Below are 15,062 nucleotides of genomic sequence, written 5' to 3'. Positions count from 1 at the left end.
TTAGGGGGGTGGGGGTGGGGGGCCATGGTTGGGGTGAACCAGGTTCATCTTGCATTTGTTTCCGTTCATATATAAAGCTGTAAAACCAAATGAATAGTAATCATACCGGTTACTTTCAAATTCCTCGGAGGTGGAGGTCTGAATGACGTCACTTTTGAAGGAATTAGGTGTTTCCATTTAAACCTCTGCCAAAATATCGAAAAGCGGAACGTTTGGCCAGATCTATTTTACGTGTCATTACCTGCAAACAAGATACGTATGACAAAATTTACCTGGAGAATGCATGTATGTTAATCAAATACCCGTTACATATGTACCTTGTTCAAGAATGTGTGATCGGCGAATTGTTTGTTGTTGATGATGGAAGTAACAACGAGCAAGCCATCAAACTTGTTTTATGTAATGTAACGACATTCTACTATTGAATCCATACTATACTTTCTTGATAAACGAGGCAAACGAGAATGACAAACTCGTGAACGTGTTCTCTATACGTTAAATTAGAACATGGAAATGTAGATTAAAATGAGAATACTCGCTCAGTATAATCGAGGTATATATGAATACGACCTCTGGAATGTGTGCTGCCTTCCTTAATATCAATGTGAAGTACAGTAATATCCTTTTAATGCAGTTTTTTTTTTTATCTTACCTCGGGAGCGGAAACTATTACGGTGAAAGTGTGTTCCCGCTATCTCCGCGAGTAACATGGATAACGGTTATTTTCTCTCATTAAGTTTTACATGCTTCCTTGCTATGCTATATCTATTCTCATTTAAGGTACGGAGTCTCAAGGGCTCTTTGTTGTTCCCTCAACAAAGAAGAGTTCCAATCAGCCTACATGTGATTCCATAAAAATTTATGTGACTTAGCGTCAAACAGATAAACAGTAAAACCTCGTTATACTGCCAGAGACATCTCGCCATTGTAAATGGGCTTTTGTGTTAATTTGAAAGAAACGTATGAAGAAACACCTCAGAAAAAAAGAAAATGGGACCTTGGAATATGTTTTCGGGTAACGAGGTGGCAAACGAAACGAGGGGCATTATATTGAGGTTTTACTGTACGTGTGGCGTAATAAAGCTTTGGCCAATGAACTTTCCCTCTCCCAACAAGCTGAGAATAATATGTTTGTGCTTGTATACATTACAATGGCAAACTCAATGACGTGACGTCATACAATACAATTATAGCAAGGAACAATAGGAACATGTCACATAATAGTATGTTGTGTCATATTGTGAAATGCGGACGATTATAAAACATATATTAGAAATGCGGAAAGGATTCGTCTCGGAACTATATTTATGATATGGAAGAAAATAAATGATCCCCTACCTTCGAGCCTACAAGCTTTAATGTCTAACCCTTTGTTTAAAAGTTGTCTTAGGTTAGAATATCACTTACTTCTTAGCACGTTGCGTTCTTATCACGTCCAGATTGCAGAAAACCTTGTGATAATAGTGTAATGCTAAAAGTATATCGTTTTACCGCAACTAAATGTTACGTCAGTTTTCATTCTTCTATTATGAATCCAATTTTCCATTACTGTTGATAAAATTGAAACTTTGTACATTTATTTGCAAACATGCACAGCAATTGTTTACTAACTGAAAACTTCTTGAACGTCAAGGTGACTCGGAGTCTAATCAATCTTGGCTGAAAGGCTAGACTAAAATTTTATCACAAAAACCAGTTGCGTAACCTGAAGCCAGTTTTGCTAACGATCAAATAAAAATCCCCAATATAGAAATTTCAAAAGACCTCGGTGGCAAAGGAATGCAAAGCTCAATAATTTAAGGTTTGTGTGATTACCTATAACTTTAATAGATAGATAATTACGCTACCTCCGTCATCAATAAAGTGCGTCTTATTCTTGCGATCGATGGCGTAATAGTGAAGCCGAATTCTGGAGTCACCGATCCGGCTGTGTCCGTATGGATGATAAAATAATACAAAGTCTGTACGGCTCAATACTCATGAATAAGATTTTGTTTTGGTTTTTATCTACAGGGAAAATATTAAAGACTGAACTCTAGTAAAAGGAATGATGGTGGCCCATACTTATGGGTAACGGGTTGTTTCGCCCCAAATCCCGTTCGCCCTAAGGGTTGTTTCGCCCCAAATCCCGTTCGCCCCAGGTTGTTTCGCCCTAAAAAAATATTTTTTTCGAAAGTCATAAATATCATGTTAAAATTAAAAAAAACACTAATCCTTCTCTTGAATCAAGATATAATCACGTGCCGGAAGATGAAGAACGAACCTGTATATTCATCACCGAAGCCGACAACGGACATACTAATATCTTAAAGGGTCTGGTCGGGGGGAAAATTATAAAATAAATGGGTCTAAATGCGTTCTCTGGCCTTCCAAAAGTTATACCACGGCAATATGATGGTCGAGTTCTGCTTGCAATGTCAAGTTTTGACCACTGAAATATCGGGGAAGCCCCGCGTAAATTTAGCGCAGATCTATTTATATATGTCACGTGGTTGTTTCGAAAGTGAGGCAGTGAAGATAACAACAATAGCACGCCGTCATGTGCTATGTCGGACTCAACCAGCGGACAAGACAGCAATATTATACGTAAATAATTGTTTTCAAATGTCATGTACGATGCAAGTGTAGTATTCCTACCTATATGTTGTTGTTATATATAACGGTATTGATACCTCGTGCCTGTCATGACTTTTGCATGCATCTTTTTCTTTCGCCGCGATGTTTACATTTGGCCTTGTTGATGACGCGCCAAATGGAGGTATCAACTGTCGTGGCAAATGCTATAAATTACATCACTGATCTGGGTCAATTGAGAGTTTTAGACTGTCAGGTGACGATTTAGGATTTCGTTAATATAATTATGATTTTTACTCTTAGGGAGTGAATTTCAGCAAAATTTGAATCGGTATATTTCATAAGAAGGTATTTTAAACATGTGTATGCCATTTTAGCAAATATGACATTTCCCCCCCCGATCAGCCCCTTTAAGGAGGCTCCACTCTATAAGACCAAGGAGTCTGATATTTTTTCATTGTTTGCTTTTTTCATGCGAATGATTATCAAACGTATAATACCTTAAATGTGAGTATGCCAAGAACAGCAAGATCCATTTAAAAGCATTCAATGCGTTGTGATAATAAAAGCATATATTGTTGGTAAACAAATTTGTGTTCAAAGAACACCCTGTAAATGCATGTGCTGTCCACAGGAAACTCATTTAGTATACTGTATTAATGTCAAAATATTAGTCGCTGATCTGCGCTTTACTAGCTGGGATTAGGTGCGTGATTGTTTTCAGACGAGTCTTGGTTCCACTTAGACAGTAGTGACGGCCGTTTGGGACGAGATGGTACGTCGACTATGTCAACTGCCAAACCAGCCTGTGACGTTGGCGAAATTTCCCCGTTCGTTAGTTCACATTTGAAACGGCATTCCCCATGCATTTTCAACAATCTTGTTGGATCCTAGTACTCCTCTGCCCAGGCCATATGATAAGGTCTCGTTATGGCAGCTACAATGTAGTTGGATCCATGCGATGCTTCATCACTGCTAACGGCCACATGGACCTGGTAATTTGTTACAGCTATATTTCGACCTAAACAAAGGTGTTCAGCAGTAAAAATGACACCCACAATGATTATATATATATACGAGATAATCATTGGGGTGTCATTTTTACCGAAAGTCTATAGGGGAAAATATGAACAAAAGAAAGATTTTCATGGAGACCCTTGTAGACGTTCAAACAGAATAATACCAGGTGTTCCAGAAGGGTAAGCGTCTTCTGCTTCATCGACAAGACTGCCATATAAATCTAGGCCAAATCCAAATAATGTCACGTCTTCATACTGATAACCAACGTAAACCAAATCAACAGTACACTCTAATGAGCATAATGAAAAATATTTACTTTCATATCACACAAAGAAATAGCATATTTCCAAATTAGATCATGATGGCAATAATCTTATAAGATATAATGATCAATCCTATCTATCACAGAGTTAACATTAGCGTTTGTATTAATCAGCTTGAATTCCTCAGTTTCTAGCATGTAAACAAGAATTTGTTTGACTTGGATCAGATCAAAGATTGCATGATATATTGAACCAGTTTGAGATTCTGTTTCTCGTTCGGGCCTGGTACAAGAAGATACTAAAACGCTGTTGATATCACAGAACTTCTTATCACTTAAGTATTGACTATCACTTTGACATGTGTCAATCTGTCTATCACTTTGACATGTGTCAAACTGTACATCACTTTGATATGTGTCAATCTGTATATCACTTTGACATGTGTCAATCTGTATAGCACTTTGACATGTGTCAATCTGTCTTTCACGTTGACATGTGTCAATATGTATATCAATTTGACAAGTGTTAATCTGTCTATCACTTTGACATGTGTCAATCTGTCTATCACTTTGACATGTGTCAATATGTATATCACTTTGACATGTGTCAATATGTATATCACTTTGAAATGTGTCAATATGTATATCACTTTGACATGTGTCGATATGTCTTTCACTTTGACATGTATCAATATTTATATCACTTTGACATGTGTCAATCTGTCTATCACTTTGACATGTGTCAATCTGTCTATCACTTTGACATGTGTCAATCTGTCTATCACTTTGACATGTGTCAATCTGTCTATCACTTTGACATGTGTCAATCTGTCTATCACTTTGACATGTGTCAATCTGTCTATCACTTTGACATGTGTCAATCTGTCTATCACTTTGACATGTGTCAATCTGTCTATCACTTTGACATGTGTCAATCTGTCTATCACTTTGACATGTGTCAATCTGTCTATCACTTTGACATGTGTCAATCTGTCTATCACTTTGACATGTGTCAATCTGTCTTTCACTTTGACATGTGTTAATCTGTCTATCACTTTGACATGTGTCAATCTGTCTATCACTTTGACATGTGTCCATCTGTCTACCACTTCGACATGTGTCAATCTGTCTTCCACTTTGACATGTGTCAATCTTTCTATCACTCTGAGATCTATATTGACCTGTGGCAACCAAAACCTTTATATCAGGATCTTGACATACACCATTTGTCTCCCCTTTGACAGCCATGGACACTTCTCCAGATGATGGTTTCATTCTTTGATCACATCTTTTATCCTCAGGGGATTTTAAATAAAGGTTTTGTATACCATCAGAGTTTTGTTCGAGCTGCAGGAAGTCCATTCTGTGTGTGGCTATAGTGATCAAGTACCGGTAAAATTCAGAGTAATCTATTCCACTGCTGGCTTTTAGAATCAACTGAAAATTGAATAAAAATACATAACAGGATGTAGCACTTGGAAACATTTTAAAAAATTGTTTTAATTATTAATAGATTATCAATAACTGCTATTTTGTGTTCTGCTCCAATTCAGCTGTCTTAAATCATTTGAATCACAGCTTCAGACAACCATTAATTATTCAGCTATCAATCTTAGCCTAGACTCCAAAACTTATTAACCCCTGAAATTTCATAATGAACTATTCCAACCTTTGATTGTATGAGTTAAAATGTGTCTTCAAGGTGATTGAGTTAAACTGTTGATGGACTATTGAGAAATACAGAAACAAAATTGCTACCTGGTATCCAGGGCACTTTGATATTCTACAATGTTACTGGTTATCAGAAGACGGGTGATCATTACTTTTCGGGTAAATGAGTGACTTCAGAAAGATAATATTCAGTTAATTTTCCGGGTACAATTTTGGGCCTATAATGGGTTCAATTCCCAATTGAAACTATTTCATATGTATCCCTCATTCCCAAAATTTGCAGTTCACTCCTAAACTTCCTTCCAAGTTGGTATATTTTCTACCCTAAATGAGACAAAAAATAGATTAATCCCTCTGTCAGTTAAATCACTGAAGACAAATGGTGTCTTGTGTGTGACAGGTTCAATTTTCTCCTAGTTAATCTTGGATTTGTAGAATTGATTTTTTCATTAACACACACAAAAACAAAAAAGTCAAAGAAGTGTTCTCTTAGCAGAGTTGTCACTCAAGACAGAACCTACTGTGCAAGCTACCATATAACAGGTTATTTACGGGGGCTCAAATTTCCCTATTTAACCTAAAATTAGAAAAATTAATTTACAGAGATTATAGTTATAGTTATGACATAATCGTTACAACCACATACTCGCTATTACCCGACGACATAATCATTACAACCACATCCTCGCTATTACCCGACGACATAGTCGTTACAACCACATCCTCGCTATTCCCCGACGACATAATCGTTACAACCACATTCTCGCTATTACCCGACGACATAATCCTTACAATCACATACTCGCTATTACCCGACGACATAATCATTCCAACCACATACTCGCTATTGCCTGACAATATAATCGTTACAACCACACACTCGCTATTACCCGACGACATAATCATTCCAACCACATACTCGCTATTGCCTGACAATATAATCATAACCCCCACATACTCGCTATTACCCGACGACAGAATCATTACAACCACATACTCGCTATTTCCCGACGACATAATCGTTACAACCACATACACGCTATTACCCGACGACATAATCGTTACAACCACATCCTCGCTATTACCCAACGACATAATCGTTACAACCACATTCTCGCTATTACCCGACGACATAATCATTCCAACCACATACTCGCTATTGCCTGACAATATAATCGTTACAACCACACACTCGCTATTACCCGACGACATAATCATTACAACCACATCCTCGCTATTACCCAACGACAAAATCGTTACAACCACATACCCGCTATTACCCGACGACATAATCGTTCCAACCACATACTCGCTATTACCCGACAACATAATCATTACAACCACATACTCGCTATTTCCCGACGACATAATCGTTACAACCCCATACTCGCTATTACCCGACGACATAATCATTCCAACCACATACTCGCTATTGCCTGACAATATAATCGTTACAGCCACATACTCGCTATTACCCGACGACACAATCGTTACAACCACATACTCGCTATTGCCTGGCAATATAATCGTTACAACCACATACTCGCTATTGCCTGACAATATAATCATAACAACCACATACTCGCTATTACCCGCCGACATAATCGTTACAACCACATACACGCTATTACCCGACGACATAATCGTTACAACCACATACTCGCTAATACCCAACAACATAATCGTTACAACCACATCCTCGCTATTACCCGACGACATAATCGTTACAACCACATACTCGCTAATGCCTGACAATATAATCATAACAAACACATCCTCGCTATTACCCGACGACATAATCGTTACAATCACATACTCGCTATTGCCTGACAATATAATCGTTACAACCACATTCTCGCTATTACCCGACGACATAATCATTACAACCACATCCTCGCTATTACCCGACGACATAATCGTTACAATCACATACTCGCTATTGCCTGACAATATAATCATTACAACCACATACTCGCTATTACCCGACGACATTGCGGTTATGAAGTTAACTATCGCGGCTCATTTTTACGCTTGCGATATTATTCTACGGATACTATTTTTGCTTTCACTTCATTGACTCACAAAATTGAAAAATATTGTCCCTGCAGCAATTACCTGTTATACAGTGTTACAAAGCACTCTCTCTACACCAGATGACCCTTGGGCCACATGAATTGGCTAATTTCCAGAGTTTCGGATGATCAGCAGTTTTCATTTTACTTATCATTGTCTGAACTAAATTCATCATCTGTTATAATAAAACCTAGATTTGAAGCTAGTACCTGACACTGTTCTTGCCATCCCTCCATGTCACGACAGTCCGATATTTCACGTTGTACATCAGACAACTCCTGTTCTAGGAAGTTCCAGCATCTCTTGATGTTACAGCCGTTCATCCAGTTGTGATTGATAGAGATTGTATCCTCCTTAAATGTAAGTGGATTTTTTTTCAGTATAGGTGTTTGTCACTTTTTTAACCAGTACAGTCAAAGTACAGTGGCTATATAACTTTACTTCAGAACTGTTTAAGTATGAAATGATGTATAAGTATAACCATTGTTTAACTCATTCACCCCTGACATTTCATAATGATCTATTCCATCATTTGCATTGGAAGGGTTCAAATGTGTCTTCAGGGGTGAATGTGTTGATGTTGAAAAGCACCTTAATAGTCTTAACACCTGTCTCTTTGTACAAAACCACTGTAACTCTTTAAAAATGTGAATGCTGCATTTATATCTTTGTAATAAATATATTTTGCTAAAAATAATGTTTTGCCTAAATTTTGAAAACTGAAAGCAGAAACACAAGTAGGGTCAAACCTGTCTAATCTGACACCCTGTGGGACACAACATATCCGTTAAATTAGACAAGGATGAGGATGTCAGAAAACACAGAAAGGTTTCATTAGAGATGGAATTACACTGTAATGTTAAATTATGCAGGATGTCAGAAGACTCATGGGTCAGATTAGACGAATTTCACAGAATATGATGCATCATATTATGTTATTATACTAGGAACTCACAAATTATTATGAAGTAGAGTATAAGTCAGCAAGAGTTACTTCCCTTACAGAAAAACTAATAACCTGTCATTGTAATTGAAATGATTGCAGAATTTCAAAAAAATAACCACATCATTGTCCCTGAAGTATCAGAATTTTGACTGATGATGAAACTAATTTTGCTTTAATAGTGACATAATCACAGCTTTGGTGTAAAATTTGTTGTTATGGAAACAATATTATTGCTAAGGAAGTAAAAATATTGCCATTGTGATGATTGAAATTTAATAAATAAGAAAATCCATCAGTTTAGCATTATCAATTACAAATTCCATAATTGATATAACAGTTCGTTATTGAAATAAGAGCGTCAAATGTATACATTGTAAAGTATGCATTGAAAGTGATTTATAAATTGGTTTTACTATATGATTGACAAAACTGCACAAAAGTTACTTGATAAAAGAAGAAAACCTAACAACTCTGTCTGCTGATGTAACAGTAGTGTTCTCATTTTATTTAGGTATTCAGTACCATAACATTATAAACCGATCATGCAATTGATTATCAATCATTTTCTCATTTCGGATTACAAACCGATTTTGATTATGATTTTAGACTGATTGCCCATCACTAGTGTTGCTATGCAGATAATATTGTTGCTATGATGCTAACATTATTTCCATGCTAACAACTGCAATGGTGATGACACTGTTTGCAATGGTGACAACATCTTACTATGGTGATAACAGTGTTGCTATGACGAAACCAATACATGATGTATTGTTGCCATGGTGACAACTTTGTTGCTTTGCTCAAGACTTACAAGATTGTGAACCTGATGGTGCCAGCCACTAGGTACAAAGATGACCTCTCCTGGCTCCTGGATGACCTCTATCCTGGCGGCTGATTGGCTGTAGCATGGATATTGTTTTGGGTCATTGAGTTCATCTGAGTTTATGTCGTACACCAGGTTTCCAAACTTGTTTCTATATTTCTCTTCTTCTCCTAGAAAACAAACAACCACATGATTTCCTCAACAAGAATCTGGGTTTGGACATTTCACCTAAAATAGACCACACTGAAGGTGGGCTTATTATAGGGCAATGTAATAGAATTTGTTGGCAGTTTTATTGTCAGAACCTCAATAAATATGTCTTTTTACCCCACATGGGTTTATTGCAGAATAAATACTGTATAAAATTCTCTTTCGTAATGGATAGCCAGCATATAAATTAGTAAAATTACAGTAAATATTCAGTGTAGAATTTCATTGTACCATAATGTTTTTTGTTTTTTTTATATATATAATTTTTTCACAAAATATCTTTTTTCTTAAGAATTAAATAAATCCTCACAAGATTCAGCAAAGGTAGGTAACCCTGTTATTACCTGGTGCAAGGAAAATCCAGCGTTTTCTTCCACAGATGTTAGCGGACCAACTGAAGGATCGGAACACGTCAGCATGAAATGGCGTCCTACAATATTACACACAATTTTCTATTTATACCTTCTGACATTTTGAGGTTAATTTCTACCCAATGCATTACACCTGTGATATGTGTTAAAAGTGAAGGCTGAATACTACACATCATAGATGAAATTTGTGCTGGAGTTAAGGTTGTATAAACCATACACTATAACTAGGATTTGTGTTACAATTAAGGTTGTATATACCATACACTATACCTGTGATTTGTGTTAGAGTTAAGGTTGTATGCTACCTTACACTATATATACCTGTGATTTGTGTTTGAGTTAAGGTTGTATGCTACCTTACACTATATATATACCTGTGATTTGAGTTAGAGGTTGGGTTGTATGCTACCTTACACTATATATTCCTGTGATTTGAGTTAGAGTTAGGGTTGTATGCTACCTTACACTATATATACCTGTGATTTGTGTAAGAGTCAGGGTTGTATGCTACCTTACACTATATATACCTGTGATTTATGTTAGAGTTAGGGCTGTATGCTACCTTACACTATATATACCTGTGATTTGTGTTAGAGTTAGGGTTGTATGCTACCTTACACTATACATACCTGTGATTTGTGTTAGAGTTAGGGTTGTATGCTGCCTTACACTATATATACCTGTGATTTGAGTTAGAGTTAGGGTTGTATGCTACCTTACACTATATATACCTGTGATTTGTGTTAGAATTAAGGCTATATGCTACTTCTCAAAAGAACTCTGGATTTGTGTCAGCATATTTGCTACCTTGTTTTGTACTAACCTGTTATAAGCGTTAGTTATTTCCCTTAATTTCAGACTTAAACAATTTCAATACAATGATACAGAAATAATAAAAAGACACTAAAATATATTTTACCTTTTAAATGCTTTGAATATGGATAAAACAAATAAACTTTTCTGCATCTTTAAGGGAAGTACATATTTTCAAAGGTTACTTCTACGATGTAAATCACTTTATTTTCATGTGTATTTTATTTAGGGAAATATTTTCTACAGTGTACCAGTTCTTGATAATTTTTATCACCTCTAGAAGGAGATGTTTATGCATTTCTAGAACTATCACTGACATGGAACATTCCGATGGTACGTGTACTTACCAGCTTCCCTTCGGTCCCATGTACACAAAACGATAGTCATCGTGAGAGTCAGTACGGCTATCCCAGAATTCATTCATCCAATCAGACAGGAAGTAAACTGGAGTGGAATATGCTTGGTAAGATGGAAATGCCCTGAAAGAAGGTTTTTAATATGAATGCATGGTGTTATTCAAAACAAAGAAAACCATTTTATCAATATATTAGTTTTGAAAGCTTATTGATTTTCCTGTACAATTCTAACAATATTAATATGACTACAACACAGGTTAATGTATTGATGACGGGTGAAATTCTGGGGTTATGATGAATGTGAAAATCTTTCTGATATTTATTCTCGAAACTTATATGTCCAACATTTGGAAGCTTATTTTTCTTTTGGCTGAATCCTCTAGTGCAAAGTTATTAGTAGTAAAAAATAATATATCTGGAAGAAAGGGGCCCATGCAAACTTGAAGAATTTCAAATTTTATTTGCACATATAATAAAAAAAATAGTGGGGTGGTGGTGGGTGGTGTTGCAGGGGAATCAAACCGACAACAACAAAAAAACATATTATTTCATAAAAAAAAAAATCAGAGCATATACACATATGAGAGTGAGGTGATTGGGTTGGGGAATATAAGGTTTTAGGGAAGTACCATGGGTACAATTGTATATTAATTTATTGACATTTGTTATTAATATTATATGTTGAAATATCTCAGTGTCTGATAGTTTGATCCAGTTTTTATACAGACACTGTCTCTGTACATGTAATACATGTACACGTATGTATACACATACTTTGTGAAGTGCCAGTCTTTGAGATAAAGACATTTCTGTGACCGTGGGTGACCTTTGGACATGTAATTTCCCCAGTAATCCAGAAACTCACTCATCCTCATCTCCTCTTTACACTGGCTACTGAACTTCTCCTGTCCACAGTTGGCTACAGGGGCGACAGCATCTCCTAAAAGATACAGGATAATTATAAGTTTTCATCGATACGAAGCATTCACACCTATATGCAGCCAGCACAATCCTCACTTATTCCCAAACATAACACGTCTACAGACATATGATTTGAGTTTTTACACTTCCAATTATGTAAATATATGAACAGGAAGAAGAGAAGAAGAAGAGTTAGAGACAACTTCTCCTATTTGCAATTTGTCGTACAGATTCGATGTTCTCATTTTATAAAGTTCTTTAGGGCCTGTTCGTTTATGCAGAACAACTGGTTTGTTTGTTTTTAAATGATATATTTTTGGGTATTAATCCTGGCAGATCTATAGACCTGCAAATGTTTATGCTGGCCTAATGCAAGGCTTTGTCAAGACTTGTCTGAAAGCAGCATCAGATTAAAAATATATGTTATATTACTCTACCAGGTCCGACCTTATTTCAGAAGCAAACTCTGATCCAACCATTAGGATCACGATCATTGTAATTGCCGTTTGTATATATAGTGAACATTTATGTGATTGAATGATTGACTTTAATTGCCCTAAGGCTATCTCCCTATTATCATATTGCTAAATGTAGAACATTAATACAGGTGATTGGATATTGATAATTACCTCTTAATAAAGCCAGTGTGGCTCATACCGCCTGCTGGATAACCGAAGTACTCGGAAGTGAAGCGGACGTAAAACCAATCAATCAATCAACACCTGTACATGTAGGTGAGTGATCATTGATCAACTGACTCACCTCTACCCCCTTTGGCCTTATAGTGCCAGTGTAACTGTAAGGCGAAATATTAGAGGGTTGAAGCCAGTCAATCTTAAATCATGGACCCTTTATTTATGAGTGAATGATTGACTGACCCCAAAAGGAAATTCTTTCTAACATTGTCAGTGTAAAGACTTAAGCACACATATTAAAGGTGAATTGATGAATGATTTTCTGGCCACTACAGTACAATACATGGAGTCTACCTTTTATATTGCATGTGAATTGAAGGATGACTGTCCGTGCAATGGTCTATATCAATATCCATTCCGAAATAACTGATAATTTCTTTGTTTTGATAGGTCAGTCCCGTCAAAATAATTTTCAAAACGAGAAACAGTACGTATACTGTAGTGAAGCTAGACCTATTTCTGACTAAACGATATCATATATAACAAACCGAGACTTGCAGACTGTTTTAAATGTACGTGTTATGCAAGTGAACTCACGTACCAAAGTTTTCCTTTAGAAACGTCAAATTTGGTTTACCAGTCTCTCCATCAATCCAGTGTCGTCTGCTAAGCCAATCTTGTGTCAACTCCGACGAAATAATACACGGTTTGTTTTGCAGAAGATATTTTTGGAAAAAATCATCGTATGAAATATCTGACGGGCATATACGTTGATCAAAAACTTGAGAGACGTCACACTGCTGACTGTCTTTTGTACATGGTGATCTAGAGCTCGACCGTGGTGAAATAACTGGTAACGATATCTGCGTCATGGCTTTTTTCATGGGCGCAGACATCTTGTGGCGATTGTAACAGTTTTGCCGGACGGACAGACCTCCGGAAATTACACCGAACAAAAAGAATTACTGTAAGCGTTAACATTAGTTTGATTGTTTTGATCTACCTTTTTAGCTAATTTATTCATTACATGTGATTTCGTTTTTACTCATTAAAATATTTATTATTCAAAAAATAGCGATAGCTTTTTTCACCGTGTGAATATCACAGCTAGCGCTAGGGACCTGAGAATTTGTTACAGCCTCATGTATATTTGGACCTAAAATAAATAAGTGTTTTACGTAATTTTACACGTTTTGGGGGTTAAGATCAATTTTCGGTAAAAAAAATTCATCCCCAATCGCAGGGACCTAGAATTTCTTACAGCTATATTTGGACCTAAACTAATTTTACACGTTGTTACCGCCTCTGCACATGTACCTTGTCAACTGAATCAAGCTTGGATGTGTTTCACTCTCTTAACAGGCCTAAAAAAATTATAATAGTGAAAGTTCGATCTAAGGGAAAGACTGATAGAGGCTTTGATCAAATGTATTATCAATAAAATATTTTGAATTGAATTGAATGTTCGATTTATTACTCTTATACTGCAACTTTCATCTTTCATTAAACATGCAAAGAAACTGTAAAATCTAATGTAGTTTCTCTTGGTAAATACAAAATCATTACTTTCGCCAGAATTCCGAGTAATAAATCGAAATTACACACTGTAAGTTTTTAACGGTACATGGAATGCATCCTCGTCCATTTGAAGCAAAATTATATAAGCAATAAAATACGCCAATATCACGTATCAAATTCAAGACAGGTTTGTAGATTAAAAAGATTAGAGGACGACATTTAGACAAGATGAATGGAATAAACTATAAATAGTAACTAAACCTAAGTGAAGTAAAAGTTCTAAAAAAGTTCGGTTCATTTGAGGTAATAGGCATATGGCCATGTTTTAAATTACTCCAATGATAGAAGGAGGGTAGAGTGGGGTTGGGAGGTTGGGAGGTTTATATCTGGGACCAGACGGAGAGACAGTAATTACAGACCTACAGACAAGTGAACACGTTACAGAAAAATGGTGAGTATAACAATTTATTTTTATGCAACTACGGCAGAGTGAGTGAAAAACATATTGGTTATTGCGTATTTCTTGAGATCAATATCGGGGTGCGGTCTACATACATTTTTTAGTATTTGTTTATATACAGGAATAAGTCAGTTAAGCGAAATTTATATGACACGAGTTTTTAAATGAGTATACAGCGTTTATTTTATGTATTTCAATTATTTTATCAATGTAAATTTCATACATATTGTCATTCACACAATAAGATGTGATGACGAGGAGGCTGTTTTTTTTAATTTACCTGTCAGAAATATTATCTCTGAGTAGAGAAATAAATGTAATATCCTTCACCTTGCCTTACATGTATAGTGTTACTGTACAGTGAACGCCTGAACAATGAACTGTTCTGGACCCGTATTCATGAAAC

At 36.1% G+C, this 15,062-nt stretch overlaps 1 protein-coding gene across 3 annotated transcripts; it reads right to left on the bottom strand.

Annotated features, from left to right (window-relative positions):
• Positions 1-3,887: 3,887 nt before the first annotated feature.
• Positions 3,888-13,617, bottom strand: LOC110442430. Of its 3 annotated transcripts, none has more exons than XM_021486033.1 (7): positions 13,280-13,617; positions 11,897-12,062; positions 11,114-11,245; positions 9,927-10,012; positions 9,361-9,542; positions 7,810-7,953; positions 3,888-5,293 (listed from the first exon to the last, which is right to left on the bottom strand). In XM_021486033.1, the coding sequence occupies exons 1-7, from the start codon at positions 13,572-13,574 to the stop codon at positions 3,968-3,970; spliced, it is 2,331 nt and encodes a 776-aa protein (XP_021341708.1). In that variant the 5' UTR covers positions 13,575-13,617; the 3' UTR covers positions 3,888-3,967. The 3 variants fall into 3 exon arrangements, with proteins under 3 accessions (XP_021341708.1, XP_021341709.1, XP_021341710.1); XM_021486034.1 differs by having other exon boundaries at positions 13,316-13,617; XM_021486035.1 differs by lacking the exon at positions 13,280-13,617 and adding an exon at positions 12,673-12,686.
• Positions 13,618-15,062: the final 1,445 nt, after the last annotated feature.

The sequence above is a fragment of the Mizuhopecten yessoensis genome, unplaced genomic scaffold, assembly GCF_002113885.1.
Source record: "Mizuhopecten yessoensis strain PY_sf001 unplaced genomic scaffold, ASM211388v2 scaffold716263, whole genome shotgun sequence".
Classification (NCBI taxonomy): domain Eukaryota; kingdom Metazoa; phylum Mollusca; class Bivalvia; order Pectinida; family Pectinidae; genus Mizuhopecten; species Mizuhopecten yessoensis.
This window is presented reverse-complemented; position numbering and strand designations above follow the sequence as displayed.

Coding starts and splice junctions, on each gene's coding strand:
- LOC110442430 (XM_021486033.1), bottom strand. CDS start 13,574: ATGTCTGCGCCCATGAAAAAAGCCATGACGCAGATATCGTTACCAGTT. Junction 11,246..11,896: donor AAAGACTGGCACTTCACAAA/GTATGTGTATAC, acceptor ACCTTCTTTCAG/GGCATTTCCATCTTACCAAG. Junction 9,543..9,926: donor CTGGATTTTCCTTGCACCAG/GTAATAACAGGG, acceptor TTTGTTTTCTAG/GAGAAGAAGAGAAATATAGA.